We start from the raw sequence: 16,465 nt of genomic DNA, 5'->3' as shown, positions 1-16,465 counted from the left end.
AGAAATTAATTGTTGCTTTTTTAAGAGCAATAATTTTTTCCAAAAAGACCCGATTTCCTCTCGGTCGTTCTAGTATATAAAAAAACTTCAGGCTCTACGTTTCCCGACCTACCTGAAAAAGGGATTCGTGGGAGAGCCTACCCTCTTTCACATCAAATCGTCTTCTTTCTCCACCAGTAAGCGGAAAAAGGTTTAGAGGCAGAATATATAGGGGCCAGTATCCCCAGCTAGGAAGGAAGAAAGAGAAAGAAAGATCCCCTCTTTCGCCCCGACTCGCTGCCCAAGCACAGAGAGCGGTTACTTACGATTCTACAGTCAACCTCTGGACATCCACCTGCGAGGACGGAGGTGCTCGACCCCACTCGACATCCGGTGCAGTGACATGAACGGTGTTTAAGGAAGAGAAAGAGAGAATCGTGTGCCCTAATTCTCTAATATTCCCTTTTTTGGTATCTATAGCTTTTTTTTTACTTACCCGGTCTCTCGAGGACAGTCTGCTTGATTTAATGTAACGTGGAGATTGCCGGACAGGCCGAGGAAGGACTTCTAACTCAAGCTGAAACAAATGTTCCTCACGGTGAGTAAGATACAGATTAAACGTTTCTTCAAAATTGTAATTCAAATTCAACCACCACCGGCCGATTCTCGCAATTGATTCGTAAATTTCTGCTCGGACGATTAACTTATTGTTAGTGAAAAGAAGTAAAAATTTTAGTCTAAATTCTTTCATGTAAATTTGAAATGAGGTTCGGCGGATATAAAATCCACCCCTCGTAGGTAAGAGGGATAGATTTTACAACCGCCTGAAATCTACGCAAACAGTAGACGAAAGAAGAAAGACTGAAATACTTTTCCCAAAAAGAAAGGTTTTATTTCATTAAACTTAAAAGGACAGGTGGTGCTTTGAACGTTTATTATCTAAGGCACAACGTAAATGCATAACGTTTAGCCGCAAGCCGCGAGTTTTTCTCGAGGTATATGCGGCTACAAATAAGTTACAGTTTAATCTTGCTTTTTCTACCGACGGTCGAAATTCTTTTCGCTTTACAATATACAATCAGTGACTGACACAAAAAATTAAAGTGTCGAATCAACAATTGATTGAATCAGATTGTAAATAAAACTATTTATTTAGATATATATTTTACTTCATATTTTTCTGATATTAGGTAAATACTTGGTTTCAGGATCAAATCTGCATTTGATATCTGAATTTGCGGAATAAATTAAGATTTGTTTACGCCAATTTTTCGGATATTATTTTATGGTTTATTTTGTTCGTGTTAAAAACACATTGCATCTTATATAACTCATTATTTGCTCTTTTTATAAAATATTTTTGTATATAATAACGCGGCAAGATATGTATTTGATTGTTACGAGTTAAGTCAAGATTGTTAGTTTGAGATTTGTCGTATCATCAGCCGCAAGAAAGAATTTAAGCCTCGCGGTGACAGTCAGAATAATTTATTCATGAAACAAACCTCCGAAACGCATGTACCGTTATCGAGCACAAGGATAAGTAAACGTACGACTCGATAATGTTCGACTTGTGAGAGGAAACGACGCGACGTTTTGGATGAATCGACGTTACCGTTAGATTCGGCGACTCATCGTATATGGACCGTATAGATATAGAGAATCTGTTTCTCAAAATAAACGCAAAAACGGAATATCCGCGAACCTTATTGCCCAATTAACTGTGTTAACAACTTTGTTCCTTAATTAAATTTCTCATTAATCATGGAAAAATAGGGAACGTAAATATAAATTATATGTAGATATAAATACATGCATATAGAGATAAAATAGATATAAATTATTTGTTTTACTATAGTAAATTAATAGCATTAAATAATAAATAATAATAATAATAATATATTTTATATATTCGCTCTTTCGATCGATCACACACATTGTAAATTAGAACCATGTACTAATTGTATATACACGCCGCGTCTCACCGTAACTCTCGTGCGAAAAAATCCAGGGAGGAACGAGAGATCGTAAAAAAGGACCGCGACCGCATCGCGGATCCGAGAACGCGCCGGCAGGCGTGAGAACGCTTTTAATTAACCGCAAGGTCGCAACGGTGGAGTAAGTAACGTTATACAGCGGGACGTATGAACGTATTGGAACGGAAGACATAGGATCGCGAGAGATCTGGTTAGCTCTTTCTCTCTTCCTGCGATTCTTATTTTCCGTCGCGCCGACCTGCGAAATGAATCGCGCTACGGGAAGCGACCGCGACGTCGGGACTGTGATTGATCGTAACGTTAATCGAGCACCTATCGCGCCTTTTCCGCGCTTGCAAAAAAGAGACGCGGGGCGGTCGCTCGGCTGTTGTTACGCTCCCAGGGCGGATAATGTCAAGAATGCGCGACGGAGCGGAAAGAGCAATCAGGGACACGAGGGAACTTCGGCGCGTAACGAGAGTAATCATCCTTTGACCGTTGCGCGAATTTATTACGTACAATCATGCCGGGATATTATATCTCTCTTTCGGCTTGACTTCGCGTTGCGCATCTTATTCGACATATTGCTCAACCACGTACGCGGCCGTAACGGGCCCAATCGAGATCTCCTTCTAATTTTCTCTCAATATCGTTTTAATCGGACTTAATCCGGAGAGTTTATAAGCTATAACGATTACGCGGTAGACTGGAAAGATCGAAGAGATCAATGCCGGGATCAAGGATTTGTCGAGGTAACAGGTATGTCGAGTGCAAACACGCGCACATGCCCGTCTCTCGACGGTCACGGCCATTGACCAACCTTGGTCGGTATCCGTTAATGATTTCCTTGCTCTCCCATTGTTGACCGTGGCTCGTTATTCAAGCGCCCGTCAAACGTCAATCAAATCGGTTCTCCAAGAAGCAATAAACTTCCCCAAGATTTTTATTGACCGCACTAAAAATTACGATAACTTGAAACACAATGCGAAATTCCGATGCTAGAAGACTTTTAAGTAAAGCGCTATTTTTTACTTGTACAAAATCACAACTAATTAATTAACAGATATTTTGCTGGAATTGACTAATTCACAACAGAAGAAATATAAAATTAAAAACCCTAAGAAGTTTTACGCTTTCTGAAAGATTGATAGTAATGAGCAAACTTTTAAATTTCTTTGATTTTGAGAATTAAATATTTCTTTGTGTGTGAACAACGATTTAATTAAATAAATTTTTTAGTAAAATTAATTATAGCTTGTGAATTGATATCTTATAAAGTGTCTTCAATATATTATATATATATATATATATATATATATATATAACTACTATTTTTTTTCAAATCTTTGTAATCTTTGTGTCTTTATAATCTGTTTTCTCTTCCACAAGAAGCAGCTCTGTAGAACTGGTCTTCTTAATCGTGCCAGGGTTAATTGAATCTCGTCCGACGAGGACTCGCGTCAACATTGGAAAGCAATCCCGCTTATTATTCCGCGTTGTAACGCGAACGCCGGTACACGTGAAAATTGCAATCAAAATGCAACGTCGTGCGCGCGTCAAGCTTCTTTCCAAACGCGCGATCGCTTTCACTTGTCCTAGCGACGCATAAGCAGCGCATAACGGATTTTACACGGTCCCACCAACCTACAAACCTCGAACTGCATATATAGGAAGTCACGCATCGATTATGCGATCGCTAATCATTATTCCTAATTCGCGCTCTCGCGTCCCGTCGTTCACTCTCTCCTTGTCTCTTTTTCCTCTCTCTCTCTCTCTCTCTCCTCCACTCATGTATGTCGCGACTCTCATTGTACCACATACGAGGCGTCGCGACAGGAAAAAAGAATAATTCTGACATAATTTTTTTCTTCACGGTGAACTTCACCCGCGAAACGGAAATCCTTTCGACGCGGATTCCGAGAGCGAAATGATGGCGAGCCTCGCACGAGAACCGGTGATTTCCCGGCGATTATCCGTTACATCAAATTACTCGTGAGTACGGTGCTCATACCGTGAAAGGATTAATTAGAGCGATATACCGCCGTAACTGAGAAAATATGACCAAAGCTTAATGGGAATTAGATATATATATTTACTTTCTGATAAAATTGCAGCTTTTTTGCACGCAAAGCACATATATAGTATTTTATAGACTATATGTAGAAATTATTATAGATATCAGTTACGATTACTATTACACTTCGCGGAAAGATGCATTAATGATAAATAAAAACTTGACTATAAGAGAAGAAGAATTTTTTTAATCGCGTTTTTTAGAAAATTATCTAAATGGACGTTTGTGTGTGTGTGTGTGTGTGTGCGTGTGTGCGTGTTGTGTGTGTGTGTGTGTGCGTGTGTGCGTGCATCCTTTTGCGTCTGATTTCACAGGAAATACTTATTATTTTCCCATCTCCAGCATCCACGCTCTGTTGAGAATGAATGGACCGTTTATGAAAATGAACTATCCATTCATTGTAACTCTATATAGGATTCGCTTTGAAGAGTATAAGTATCTCGAAAATAACGACTCGCTCAACACAACGGCTTCGAATCAGGAAGCCGTTGCGGAATTTTCTCTCGAGCTGTGAAGTGCGTGCTCACACCTGCGTGTGTCATTTACTCTTGCTCTTGACCTCTTGCGAACTCGGGTTCCAAGACCGCTCGCTCGCTCGCTCGCTCGCTCACGCGTTCTTATTCCGTCGCGCTCTGCGCTTCTTATCCAAGCCTACGTATGCTGACGCAGCATGTGTGAGTTCATCGCCAGCGGTATCAATCCTTATTAACAAGAAGATAATATCCTCCCGGCAGGATTTCGCTCGCGGCGAAGCGCTTCTCTCTGCGACTATCACTTTATCGCGGCGTTACGTTGCATTGACGATCTTTTGCTGCAAATGATGCTAGAATATCTACTCTATCTACACATAATATTTAGTATAGAATATATCTAAACTATCACTTTAGACGCTGTATACGTATAGTTATCCAATGATGATTTGAAATCTGAAGACGAGTGTTCAAGTCATGAATACGTGACTATTCAGAAGTTAAAATAAGTATAAAAGCTCTCTTATATATGTCCAAGGAATATTATTAAAAAAACATGTCACGTTCAAGACACAACAACTACTTCGACTATCATTTGTTTTTAAAAGATCCATATTCTCTCTTTGTTTTCAGATGTCCAGGTATCTCGGTCTGATACTTATTATCACGGCTTTTACGTATGCATACGGTGCCAGTAAGTGCGAGGGTAATGGTCTAGGTCTAAAATATGTTTGGGGAGACGCACTAACTGATTCCAATGACTGCATAGGACCGAATAACATGCAGTACCCCTCGTAAGTAATAAAAGATCTACACATTTTTTCACGTTTAAAGTAAGGTAAATTGCACACGAAAAATTTAATCTAAGAGACACTTCGAAGAAATGCTGAAATCTTTTCCAAGCATTTCTGTTATCTGGTAACTTACATTCTCCGATTGGTAGTTTGAGTAGTTTGCAGTTTTCACTGAATGATAAACAATTTCTCATATTATTCGTTAAAAAAAATTCAAATGATTTAATTACTAAGGCAAGATTGAAACAAAAAACAATTTATTCAGCAAAAATAAATTTGTTCGCAAAATTTCATAAAATCTAAATCTACGCGAGATCGAAATCTTTATCTCTCTCAAATAATCATAAGATATATATAATTAAAATATTTTTGTTACAAATATTTCTTGATAAAATACCGATCTACGGTTAAGATTTCATTAGTTGTTTTTCACTTTAATTTGCTCCGTTGATGGGAGAACATCTCCAGGATTAATTAAATACACAACGCCAAGAACTATATTGGACTGTGTTTTAAGGGGCAGATTTTATACTCAAACTATCGAGACCGGTAGCACGTAAGAGACGATCTTAATAATAGCTAAGCAGAATGCAACGGATGTTATGTGTACCGTTCTCGCAGCGCCGCGATATCGAGGAGCTTTAAGAACCTCTGGGCGGGCAGTAGTCGAACCGCGCGATCGCATCAGCCACGGACGATTGATCCCGAACTGACGAGGCAGGCGCTTTTGCACAACTACAAAGCGGCTCACGGGGATTATTCTATCGCCGGAAGCTCCCGGAAAGGTAAGTCCGCGTTTATAACGTGAAACGTATTACGATATTATCTTTCGTCTCCAAACCGCGAAAGAGAAAGAGATCGATATCCTCGATTTGCTTCATCTCGTTCCTCCGCTGCACCGCTCGCTATTTTTCACGACCTTATCTAAATGCAGCAGTTAATTATATCGTGACCCAATGGAAGTTGTTTACATTCTTGTTGATCTTCTGTCAACCGGTTTTATATCTGCACGTGCAACTTCGCTTCCTCCTGTTTCGTGTTTCGTGTTGAAGTTTATTTAATTCTGCGCCGAGGTATATGAACGAAGGCTAAAAAATAAAATCCACTTTAAGTTTCTGTCAACTTCTGGGTAAATGGATAAATCTCCCCTATCTTAATTGAATAAATTGAGAACGAGTATTAAATCACGATCCACAAAAACAAATGTGTTTTGATTCTACGATATGTGAAGTATATGAACGAAAGCTTAGAAATGATAAAATCAATAACCACTTTTGCTTCTCTTAACTTCTCGGTGTATATGTGAAATAAATCGCTCCTATCTTGATCTAATAGATTGAAATAATTAAATCACTATCACCTCACAGCGATATTTCGACGAGCAGATAAATTATAAGAAATAGTAAAAACTAATAAGAAAATTGTTTTATCACTTGCTTCAACTTCGAGGAAACGGCTTCCAGGACTTATCGCGAAAGAGCCTGTTCCGTTGAACGCGAAATCGTACTCGCAAACGCGAATTATCCGGGAAGCGCGAGCGCTCTTAACTTGCTTCGGTATTCGCATAAAACGACCCTGTTCCCACGCAGCCGAAGACTTTGAAAAAAAAAACCTAGCGGCGCGCACGGCGGGGAACGGCGCTCGGGTCCCCGCGAGCGGGCCCCACGAAAATTGGAACGGCCGGTCGCGAGGTGTGGGTACAGCCGATCGGCGTGCACAGCCCGTTTACGATCGCGGCTCACTCGTTGCCCTGCAGCCTTCAGTTATGCGGCTGCCCTGACACGAAAACCCGCTTCTAAACCGACTTCTAATCACTTCGTGGCCGGTCGTCGGAGTTTCTGCGAAATTCGCGCGGCCGAAGAGATGATCCGCGCGGAGTTTTCCGATCGAGGGATGGAGGGGTGAAGGGGGGCCACCGCGTCGTGGTGCTCGATCCTCCCGATAATAGTCGGTCGGTGGCGCACCGATGGGCCAGCAATAAGGCATCGTGTTATCCAGCCAATACAGTTATCGTTCCTTGTGCTCATAACGGGACCTGCCGGCGACCCACTCGTTTCGAGCATATATGCTCGTCTTGAAATGCTCGACGAAGGCCGCTGATTCCGAGAGCGAATCTCGACTTAACGTCAGTTGTTCCCCGACATTACTCTATTTTCAATAGGTCTCGATCGATAAACTTAATCACTTGATGATTAAATATGAATTGAGCTTGTATAAAGAATTTATATTACAATATGAATATAATGAATTTATTTCACATTATTACTGTTATTATTCAGATAACAAGCTGTGAACTGCAAAAAAGCATTATCTCAAATTTAAAATAAGCATTTAAGATAAAAATATACTTAACACTTATAGGAAAAAGTTATGTCGACTTCCTCTCTAAAACTTAGCTACAGAGAAGAACGAGTTATCTTATCTAGAAAAAAGTTTTTGCCACTTGCAATTTTGTCTTTGGCACTGATGTAATCATGGGCAGAAAATTGAACGATGAAACTTTTCGCGTGTTCTGAACATTGGCGTGTTTAATGATCTATATATTCTATATACTTGTAAAGATGCTGTTTTTAATCTTTATAATTCTAATAGAGTCCCGTATGAATCCCGTATTCTTGCGGGACCATCTCATATTATACCGTATTATAACGTTCTAGAGCTGTCAATAAACCGCAATAACGTTTTATGTCAAGTATACATATTTGCGCATAAGTATAAGACCCCGGAGAATACGATGGTCCGCGTCAAGATTATAATAACGTATTAGGCTACAATTGTGTGCATCATATAACGAGAAAAAAAATTAAATTCTCACGAGATGATCGCCACTGGGTTTTCAGGCCGTGTGATTTCCGCGAAGGAAAGTTGCGGCTCGCCTGCCAGACTCTGTAAAACAAGGTACAATACCACGGCGCCTATGTACGGCATCAGCCTCACCAGTGGACAACCAGTAACGATCGTACAGAAGTTTCCCGATCTCCTGCAGCAGGTCGTCTTCGAAGTCTGCGAGTGAGTATCGCGACTGATATTCTCGGAGAATTTGTAATCAACTTTGCAAATTTCTGCGACTTTTTAATTTTTTGCATCAAATTTTTTAGTAAATATCAAATGAAGCTTATGCTCGTACTTACACGCAAAGTTTTTCAGCCTGAAATTAACCGAAAGAAAAACTTTTATAATTTATCTTTTAGAGAGATTGCTAGGCAAAGTATTTTTGTTTTCAATAAAGAATACGTATCTTTGTAGGTTTGCTCAAAAATTGGAGTAAGGAACATAAAAATTGTAATTTCAATTTCGACCGTATCTAAAATATTTGATTTTTGAGCATTCTAAATGCGCTTTGCTATAATATACTCTTTCTGCAGTTAATTTATGCAAATGGGATTCGTGTGTGGTCAATTATTTATCGACACGATATATTGCACGAACTTCTGAACAGTGATTTATAAGAGCAGCGGGACATCGGACATCGGACCATATTGAAATTCACCTGAACCGCCCGCGCCCGCTTGCTGAATTAATTCGTATGTGGCACAGTAGGACGAACTGGTTTACAACTGTGTGTTCGTGATCGACATGCGCCTACTTTTGATGTCTTTTTTATGCAAAATCCCCCCCCCCCCCAGATAATTCAAACATAGCTCTGTTAGCATGCGGCATCGCTAGCGAATCAATGTTATATGTGCAGTTATTAAATAGTGCAATTAAAATTCTCTCGCAATTATTAGTAGAAATATACGCGAAGAATATACACGTATTTCTCCTATCGGATATGCATCGAAGTATATCTGAGAAACTTATGCGAAAAGATATAAAGTCACGCGAGAAAATAATTTTAAAGAATTTCCTCTTTTTCATTTACGTGTTGCTCGTAAAGAAACATCTCCTTAAACGACAGATACGAATGTCGGTAACGTACAACTTCAAGCATCTTTGCACACGTCCTGCTGTCTCGCGGTTTACATATTACACGCACGAAGTTATGTCAGCAATGGCTTACGTATTCGAGCGCTACGGAATCAGCCGGCGCAAACGCAACCCATAAACAGCCTCTCGTCCGGTGAACGAACCCAGCAGAATCTCTCTCATCGGTCGGTTGTTTCAGATCGAAGGAATGCGACGTGGTTCACGGCGAGTGCACGCAGACCTACGTACCGTACCTGTTTCTGGTGATTCCCCTCGGTCCGGTGACCTTGACCGGCCAGGATTACGTGCTGGTGGAGAGCGGTTGCGTCTGCAAGCCGAGAAATTCGGCTAGCGCGTCCAGCGACACGCCGCCGGCCGTTCCGAGCTTCTAATCGTTCGTCAAGTCCGCAAGTCACGAGCATCTCTGATCGTTCTCTGTTCGGAACGACAGGACTCTAATTCTAAATACCGCGGCCCTTCTACCAGGACGCCACGGTACAGAGCGATTTCGGGCATTAAAGTCCCCGAATGGCTCGACAATCTCATCGATGCGACGCTATAGAGTAATAACTATTTCTTGAAAGAAATCTCTCCGGTAAGAGTGCGTGGATGTACATACATGAAACGAACTCTGGAGTGAACGGTATGAATCTGTCTTCTATATACTTCTCTTTTTACCAGAAGACATCGTTCAACTCCACATAATTTGTCGTCTACATTGGTCTCTTAATTTAATCGATTATCAGCTATTTCACAAACTATCTAGCTATTAATATCACTATATACAATATTTATTATTAATTTGTTCAATATTTTGTTTTATTTATTTATAATTTTTTTCTATAAAAGAGCTTTTTCTTATTATATCTTTCTATTTAATCTCGAAGGTTTTTGAAGATACATTTGGCTCCGGAACTGGAGATGTTTTGTACAATCAAACTAAAACGAATGTTGGCTGATAATAGATTAACGGCCACTGAACAAAGTATATCGAAGATTTCTTGAAAGAAATATTTCTAACGATTGAATTACCCTTCGTCACAAATCGCCAGTGAGTCGAGTTATCTCGCATTTGTGACGTTCGGTTAATTTATGGGTCGACGAATTCTCGTCATCATATTATCACGACGACGAGAATCCGTCGTCTGACACGAACTATATACGGAAGATAAGACTGTCGCAGTTGATGGATTTCGTCGACGATAAATATCTCTCTCAACGAATTTACATATCGTCCCCTTTCAAGACACCTGAAATATACTTCTAGGCTGATACTCGGCGGATGAGTCAAGCCAATCTGCTCATTTAGTTACACACGAGCCGTAATATAAAACGTGTTTCTAATCGAAATCTGCTCACGGGTAGCCGGAGTGTAAGGACGATTCGAGCATCATCCTCCTTCCGCTCTCATCCTTCTCTCTTTCTCGTGCCAAAAGCCTCGGCGGGACACATTATTCCGGCCGGCAAATGAAAAAGCAAATCGGGGCAGTGCAGTGGACGGCCGCGCCGTTTCGCGGAATCCGGTCTCGGAATTCGATCGAGTTCACTAGACTCGCCGCCTCCCCGAGCCGGTTTCGAGCAGGTGCAAATGGCGTTTCAGGTGAGCCTGGGTGTCCACCGACAGGAGGAACGTCGTGTCCACAGGCTGACCGGCTCCCTTAAGCGCTAAGTCGTCGTAAAGTTATATCATACGCGCGCTATTATATCGCAACACCGGTCAACACGTTTTGCGTTAGAATCGGCCGAGGATCGTCCGACCTGTGTGCGAAACGGACGCTCGTCGCCGTTGTAATTTATATCTTTACGACATATCGTATACACTTTTAAGAATCATCCTGTCGGCCAGGATTTCCGTGTCGTTCGAGGATAATGAACGGCGAAACCCGAATCCACGTTGTTGTACACGTCGTGCAAAGACAAGACATAGCGGCGTCGAGATTTTAGATTTTCTAGAGGAAATGTAACTGTTTCTTTAGAGATAATTTACTCCAGAATCTATGTTGTTGTTTGCTGATTAAATTAAGTATCTTTATATAACGTTAAATCGTATCTGTAAATCTGTCCAATGTAAAGATTAATCCGAGAATAACATTCTGTTATTTCTGTACAACCTTGTTTCTACGAATCTTTTCGACGACACGCGAGTCATTAATTAAGATATTAAATTGTCGCTAGTATAAAAACCACCGGACCTATCATACCACAATAACCAACCCCAAGACGTCTATTAAATATGCTTAAAGGACGTCTGCAAGACTTCCATATCTTTCCGGCGCGCGTTTTTCTTTTCCTTTTTAACACTCCCGTAGCGGTAGCAATTATAGTATAATACCGGCAGTAAGCGTTCTCCATTTACTGGGAGTATGTCATCATGACTTCAGCCTGCTGACCCAGAGAGAAAGAAAGAGAGAGAGAGGGTCAAGATCATCGTACTACTTCCTGCCCCGCTTGTGTTACGCGCGCGAGTCTCCCCCGACGCGAAAGACTATCGCCCCGTTTGCGCTGCTGGGCTCCTCCGTAGAAACCGGACCTCCTAACAAAACCTGCATCGTGACGAACGTATATATACGTACGTACGTCGAGAATAGAGCGTACCGTGAATTCCGATGAGTCCCGTAATGTACCGTTATCCGTCGGTTCCGCGGGTCCCCCCCTCGTCCAGGCATCTCTCGCTTCTCGCCTGCCTGCTCATCATCCCGTCGTAAATGACGACGAGGATGCGCGCAGCAGCCGAAAGTCAGGGTGAGCGACGGGAGGAAATTGGGCGTTTTACACGAGCGATTCTACACGGGACCTGACCGAGTATAAGTCTCGGTCTACAATAGGGGTTTTAAGTTCTAAGGGCCGGTTGTTCCAACCTATTGGTAAGCTACCCGATAGTTAAATCACATGTCTATCTTTGTCCAATGTAAAGGATAAACAAAGACATACATATATGCTTTAACTATTAGGTAGTTTACCAACAGGCTGGAACAACTAGCCCTTAACCTTAAGAAATTGTTCAATCACAGTTGAATTTGAGGAGAATAATTGACTGTGCGTGGTCAATTTCTTAGGGCTTAGAACTTAAAACACCTAATGTAGACTGGGACTAACAGCGAATTCGAAAGTGGCGAGTTTGAAAAAAAAAATCGACGCGTTCCCACGGCGGATTACGCGGGAATGACATAATGCGTTAACGTCTAATCGCGTCGTATACCGAACCGGTTTTTTTTTTCTTTTTAAGCTAAATCTCGACGATCGCCCGCCTTGCGTCTAAGAAAAGAACGGCAATTTTGAACGTAGATGAAATATAAGTACGTGCGCAATACAGATGGATACTTCCTCATTTTCCGGTTTGTATTTATAGCCGTATAATACGCATTCATGTATTTATAATTTATTATTAGATTATTACACATTGCAAGCCTCGTAAAATTTTTTTTCCTTTCCTCCTCCGCTTTTTAATTATTACACACTGCTTAATTAATTTTTATTTCATTCTGTGATAATTATTGCTGCATATTAGAGTACTTAAGTTTACGCCTACATTTTCAGAATAAAATTGACTGGCTAATGAGAAGTTAATTTTTACTTAATTCGGATCACTTCTAATTCGAAGATCATCAAAGTTTTTTTGTGATATTTTTTAAGAAAAATCAATTCGAAATTGCTCAAAGAATTTCACTGTAAAGATCGTTGACGTTGACGTTGACGAATTTGAGAATAATCCGAATATAGTACACGCGTTATAGCGTCATCGTGCAACTTATTACTGAATTATTTTACGTTGTAAATCGTGTTCAGATCAGTGCCATGTATTTCTTCCTTCTTTGTGCTCCTGACTATTATGCGTTCCCTAATGGATTTTCCTGTTTTGTGCAACAAACTCGAGTAGCAGTGGCAACTACTACACAACGCGCGGTTTGACCGCGTGATTCGTGATTTATAATACATATAGATACGTTAAAGAAACACAGCCGAGCCGCCAACGATCGAGATTCCTGGCGCCGCAGACGCAGGCGGAAAGACGCTCGTGTTTTCTAGCATCCTCTATTTTTAGTACGTAACGGTACCGAAAGAGTTGCATATACGTTACGCAAATGCGATAACGAGAAATTTTAATACTCCTCTCTACGTGCAAGCGAATACGCGTCTACGAGTCGTAAATAAAAAATTTGCATGCGCGAAAATCGGAACGTGCGAACAAATACGTATATACGTTCGATGAGAACGCGGAAAGAAACCAATATTTCCATTGTATTTGTGTATGATTTCTTTATGAGGTTTACTTTAAAGTGATAAATATTAACATTAGTAATTAAATGTTAATATTATATAAATTATTAAACTTTGATTATAATGTTATTATTAAAATTTAATTTAATATAAATATAAATATTTCTAAGAAATATATCACGTTTCTTCGTAATAATTAATTCGCATACGAAATATAGAAATTATGCGTTATTATTAATGTTACTTTAAAAAAAAATAATTAACAATATCAATGAGAGTTGATAAATTACAGTTATGTAGAATGTAGATAAATTATCGAGTGAGCTTCATGGGTAAACCAGGGTAAACTCAACGATAACCGATCGTCGGTAATGTCGGTAATTTTGCGATCGACTTAAATTCAAATACAGCACTACACACTAAAAATTCGCGCTTTCGCGCGCTGCCGACATTTCGCGAAACGCTTTGCTCGATACGCGTAGTTCTCCATTCAATAAGTAATCGCAATCTAAGCAAGATATCTCATATGATCATGGAATAGAATCTCGGAGCGCGCCAAACGCGCGAAATGGCGACCCGGCCTCGGCCTGCCGCCGAGTATCAAAGAAAATGTAATCGCGATGACAGTTATATATTATATTACAGAACGACGACGCGTACCTGGCCACGTTGACATCGTAACGTACTTCGGTAAGACGACGTTCCTTGCGACTTCGATCACGCCGAAGGGATTGCACGATTGCCGACGAATGTTCAATTAACGCGTCACGACGTACTACGACACTCAACGACTCAACTTTCACGACGATCACACGGAGGCACTCACGACAATTCGTCGCGCGCGAATTTCGCTCGCGGATGGCGACGATTCCGAAAGATACCGAGAGATTCGACTGCGCACTGCGCAGATTCGGCGAACCGTCACCGTCGCGTCGCGTCTGACGCGTCTTCGCGATCCTACGATCTGAATCTATCGGCGAGCGCGAGCGGTACCGCGACTTCCGATCCGAGGTACGGGAAAGCGTCCGAATTAAGCGCATAACTTCACGCTAAAATTACACCTATTATAATTTGTACGTTCTAACTGCGCTGAATGCATGATAAATATGTATTTAGCTTTCAGAAGGAAAAAATGCAGAGAGTGCAACCGAAATAAGTATAGAACTTCGCTTATATACACAAAAATAAAATTCGAGATATCTCAAAACGCGCAAATGTCAGAAATAATCGGAAAAATAGTAAATTGCTGCAAAACGTATAATTAACGTAGCTACATATAAAGCTATATATGATGCATGTGTATGTATGTACATATACCTGGAAAATATCTTTCGTTACATTTCGATCGGCGAGGAAACAACTTGGAAATACACGCGAGAACGATCCGACCGATCCCGATACCCGACACTCCCGACACGGATGGCAGCTTTAAATCAGCGAGAACGCGAGAGGCAGCGGTTGCACAGGATTTCAATTAACGCGACGATGCTTTAACATTCGAATCTCACGACGATCCCACGGAAGCACTCGCGACAATTCCTCACGCTCGAGTTTCGCCTTCCGAATAGTTCCGAGAGATACCGAAAGATACCGAGATTCAAATGCGTGATGGGTTTTCGCGAACCCATAACCCATTGCGGCGCGTTCTACGACTACGATCTGAATTAATCGATAATGCGATGCGATATCTCGATTTTCAAGATACCGAAAGCGTTCCGAAGCTACGAGTGCTTCGGGAGAATGCAAACGGCCAATCAGCACGCTTAACCTCTCTGTGCCGAAGTGTTTCGACTCTGCAAGTTTCATGTTCTACGGTTACACGTCACTGAATGTTGAGCTGTTGAATGCTGAATGACAGAATCTCGCGAATTTTTGCTGGAGGTTGTTTGGACACGGATTAATAACCAAAAAATCTCTTTATGAGAACAAAATGGAGACCTTGTACCATCAAACCAACAAATTAATACAAGAAACGCAGCACATTTTCTCGCAGCTCAACAGAAAGTCGTCCGACGCGGATCTGCAGGAGGCGAAGCAGGCTATTGAGGACAAAATCAGCCTTATCAACAGGTAGTTAGAGCCAGAATGAATATATCGTTTCACAAATTTCTGCACACGGCTAAATTTACGTGATTCTTCCTCAGCAATTGCGAGCGACTCGACGTACTGTGCCTCAAGGGACCGATGTCGCAGAGGCAGAACAACAAGATGAGAGTGGACCAGCTGAAGTATGACAGTCGTCATCTCAGTGCCGCCTTGAACTCGTGGCGCGACCGCTTGATGCGACGACAGATGGAGGAGGCGGAGAGAGAGGCCCTACTGGCCAGGAAGTTCACCACTAACGACCACGTGGACATATTCATCGATCACACTGTGCGGCACAACAACAGCGTGCACAATGCTCTTCGTGGCGTAGACGACCTCTTGAATCAGGGCAGCAGTGTCCTAGATAACTTGAGATCTCAGAGAATAACGTTGAAGGGAGCGCATAAACGCTTGATAGACATCGGTAACACCTTGGGTCTTTCCAACACCACTATGAGACTCATAGAGCAACGAGCCAAACAGGATGGATTTATTTTGATCGCTGGTATGACTTTCACTTGCATAGTCATTCTTCTAGTGATTATTTACCTCACTTAGACGTTCCAAAGATCGCCAAACGTAATATACCTGCAAAATTTATTGTAATCATTGCGCGATTTATGTACCGGTCAATTTTTCTCACGATTATTAATGGCTGCGTTCAGGAAACACAACTGTTGAGTGAACGGTCAATGATTTTTTAATATGATTGGTTCTTCTCCGGATCTAACAAGTGTAAGAACCAATCATAATGAGCGCTCGCTCAACAGTTGTGTTTCCTGAACGCGGCCAATGCTCGTGAGAAAAATCGTAGATTGCAAGCTATTTAGAATCATTTATTGTAAGATTGATATGTAAATATAGAGACACAGAGATGAACACAATTTGTAAAATGTTATTTATTTTTATCCTAAGATATAATACGTTTGTATATTTTATAGTAAACCAGCGTTAACAGTATTG

At 41.1% G+C, this 16,465-nt stretch overlaps 3 protein-coding genes across 4 annotated transcripts in view; 2 read left to right on the top strand and 1 right to left on the bottom strand.

The window, feature by feature from the left end:
• The window catches only part of LOC143904226 (uncharacterized), a 470,020-nt gene extending 455,366 nt beyond the window's left edge, over positions 1–14,654 (bottom strand). The window contains exons 1-2 of one of the 2 annotated variants that reach the window (XM_077418674.1): positions 14,078–14,654; positions 476–556 (exon numbers count right to left, since the gene is read on the bottom strand). The gene's annotated coding sequence lies outside the window, so the exon portion shown is untranslated. The remainder of the gene's footprint in view (positions 1–475; positions 557–14,077) is intronic. The other variant, XM_077418675.1, reaches the window with a different exon arrangement.
• LOC143904224 (uncharacterized) lies at positions 282–12,762 on the top strand. The gene is made up of 5 exons (XM_077418672.1): positions 282–577; positions 5,133–5,293; positions 5,915–6,078; positions 8,134–8,302; positions 9,399–12,762. The coding sequence occupies exons 1-5, from the start codon at positions 566–568 to the stop codon at positions 9,589–9,591; spliced, it is 699 nt and encodes a 232-aa protein (XP_077274798.1). The 5' UTR covers positions 282–565; the 3' UTR covers positions 9,592–12,762.
• A 570-nt stretch (positions 14,655–15,224) lies between the features above and the next one.
• On the top strand, positions 15,225–16,386 carry Membrin (Golgi SNAP receptor complex member 2). The gene is made up of 2 exons (XM_077418720.1): positions 15,225–15,487; positions 15,562–16,386. Exons 1-2 carry the CDS (start codon positions 15,348–15,350, stop codon positions 16,058–16,060), a joined length of 639 nt encoding a protein of 212 aa, XP_077274846.1. The 5' UTR covers positions 15,225–15,347; the 3' UTR covers positions 16,061–16,386.
• Positions 16,387–16,465: the final 79 nt, after the last annotated feature.

This window comes from Temnothorax americanus, unplaced genomic scaffold, assembly GCF_048541705.1.
Source record: "Temnothorax americanus isolate GAGA-0224 unplaced genomic scaffold, ASM4854170v1 Scaffold5, whole genome shotgun sequence".
NCBI classification, from domain to species: Eukaryota; Metazoa; Arthropoda; class Insecta; order Hymenoptera; family Formicidae; genus Temnothorax; species Temnothorax americanus.
This window is presented reverse-complemented; position numbering and strand designations above follow the sequence as displayed.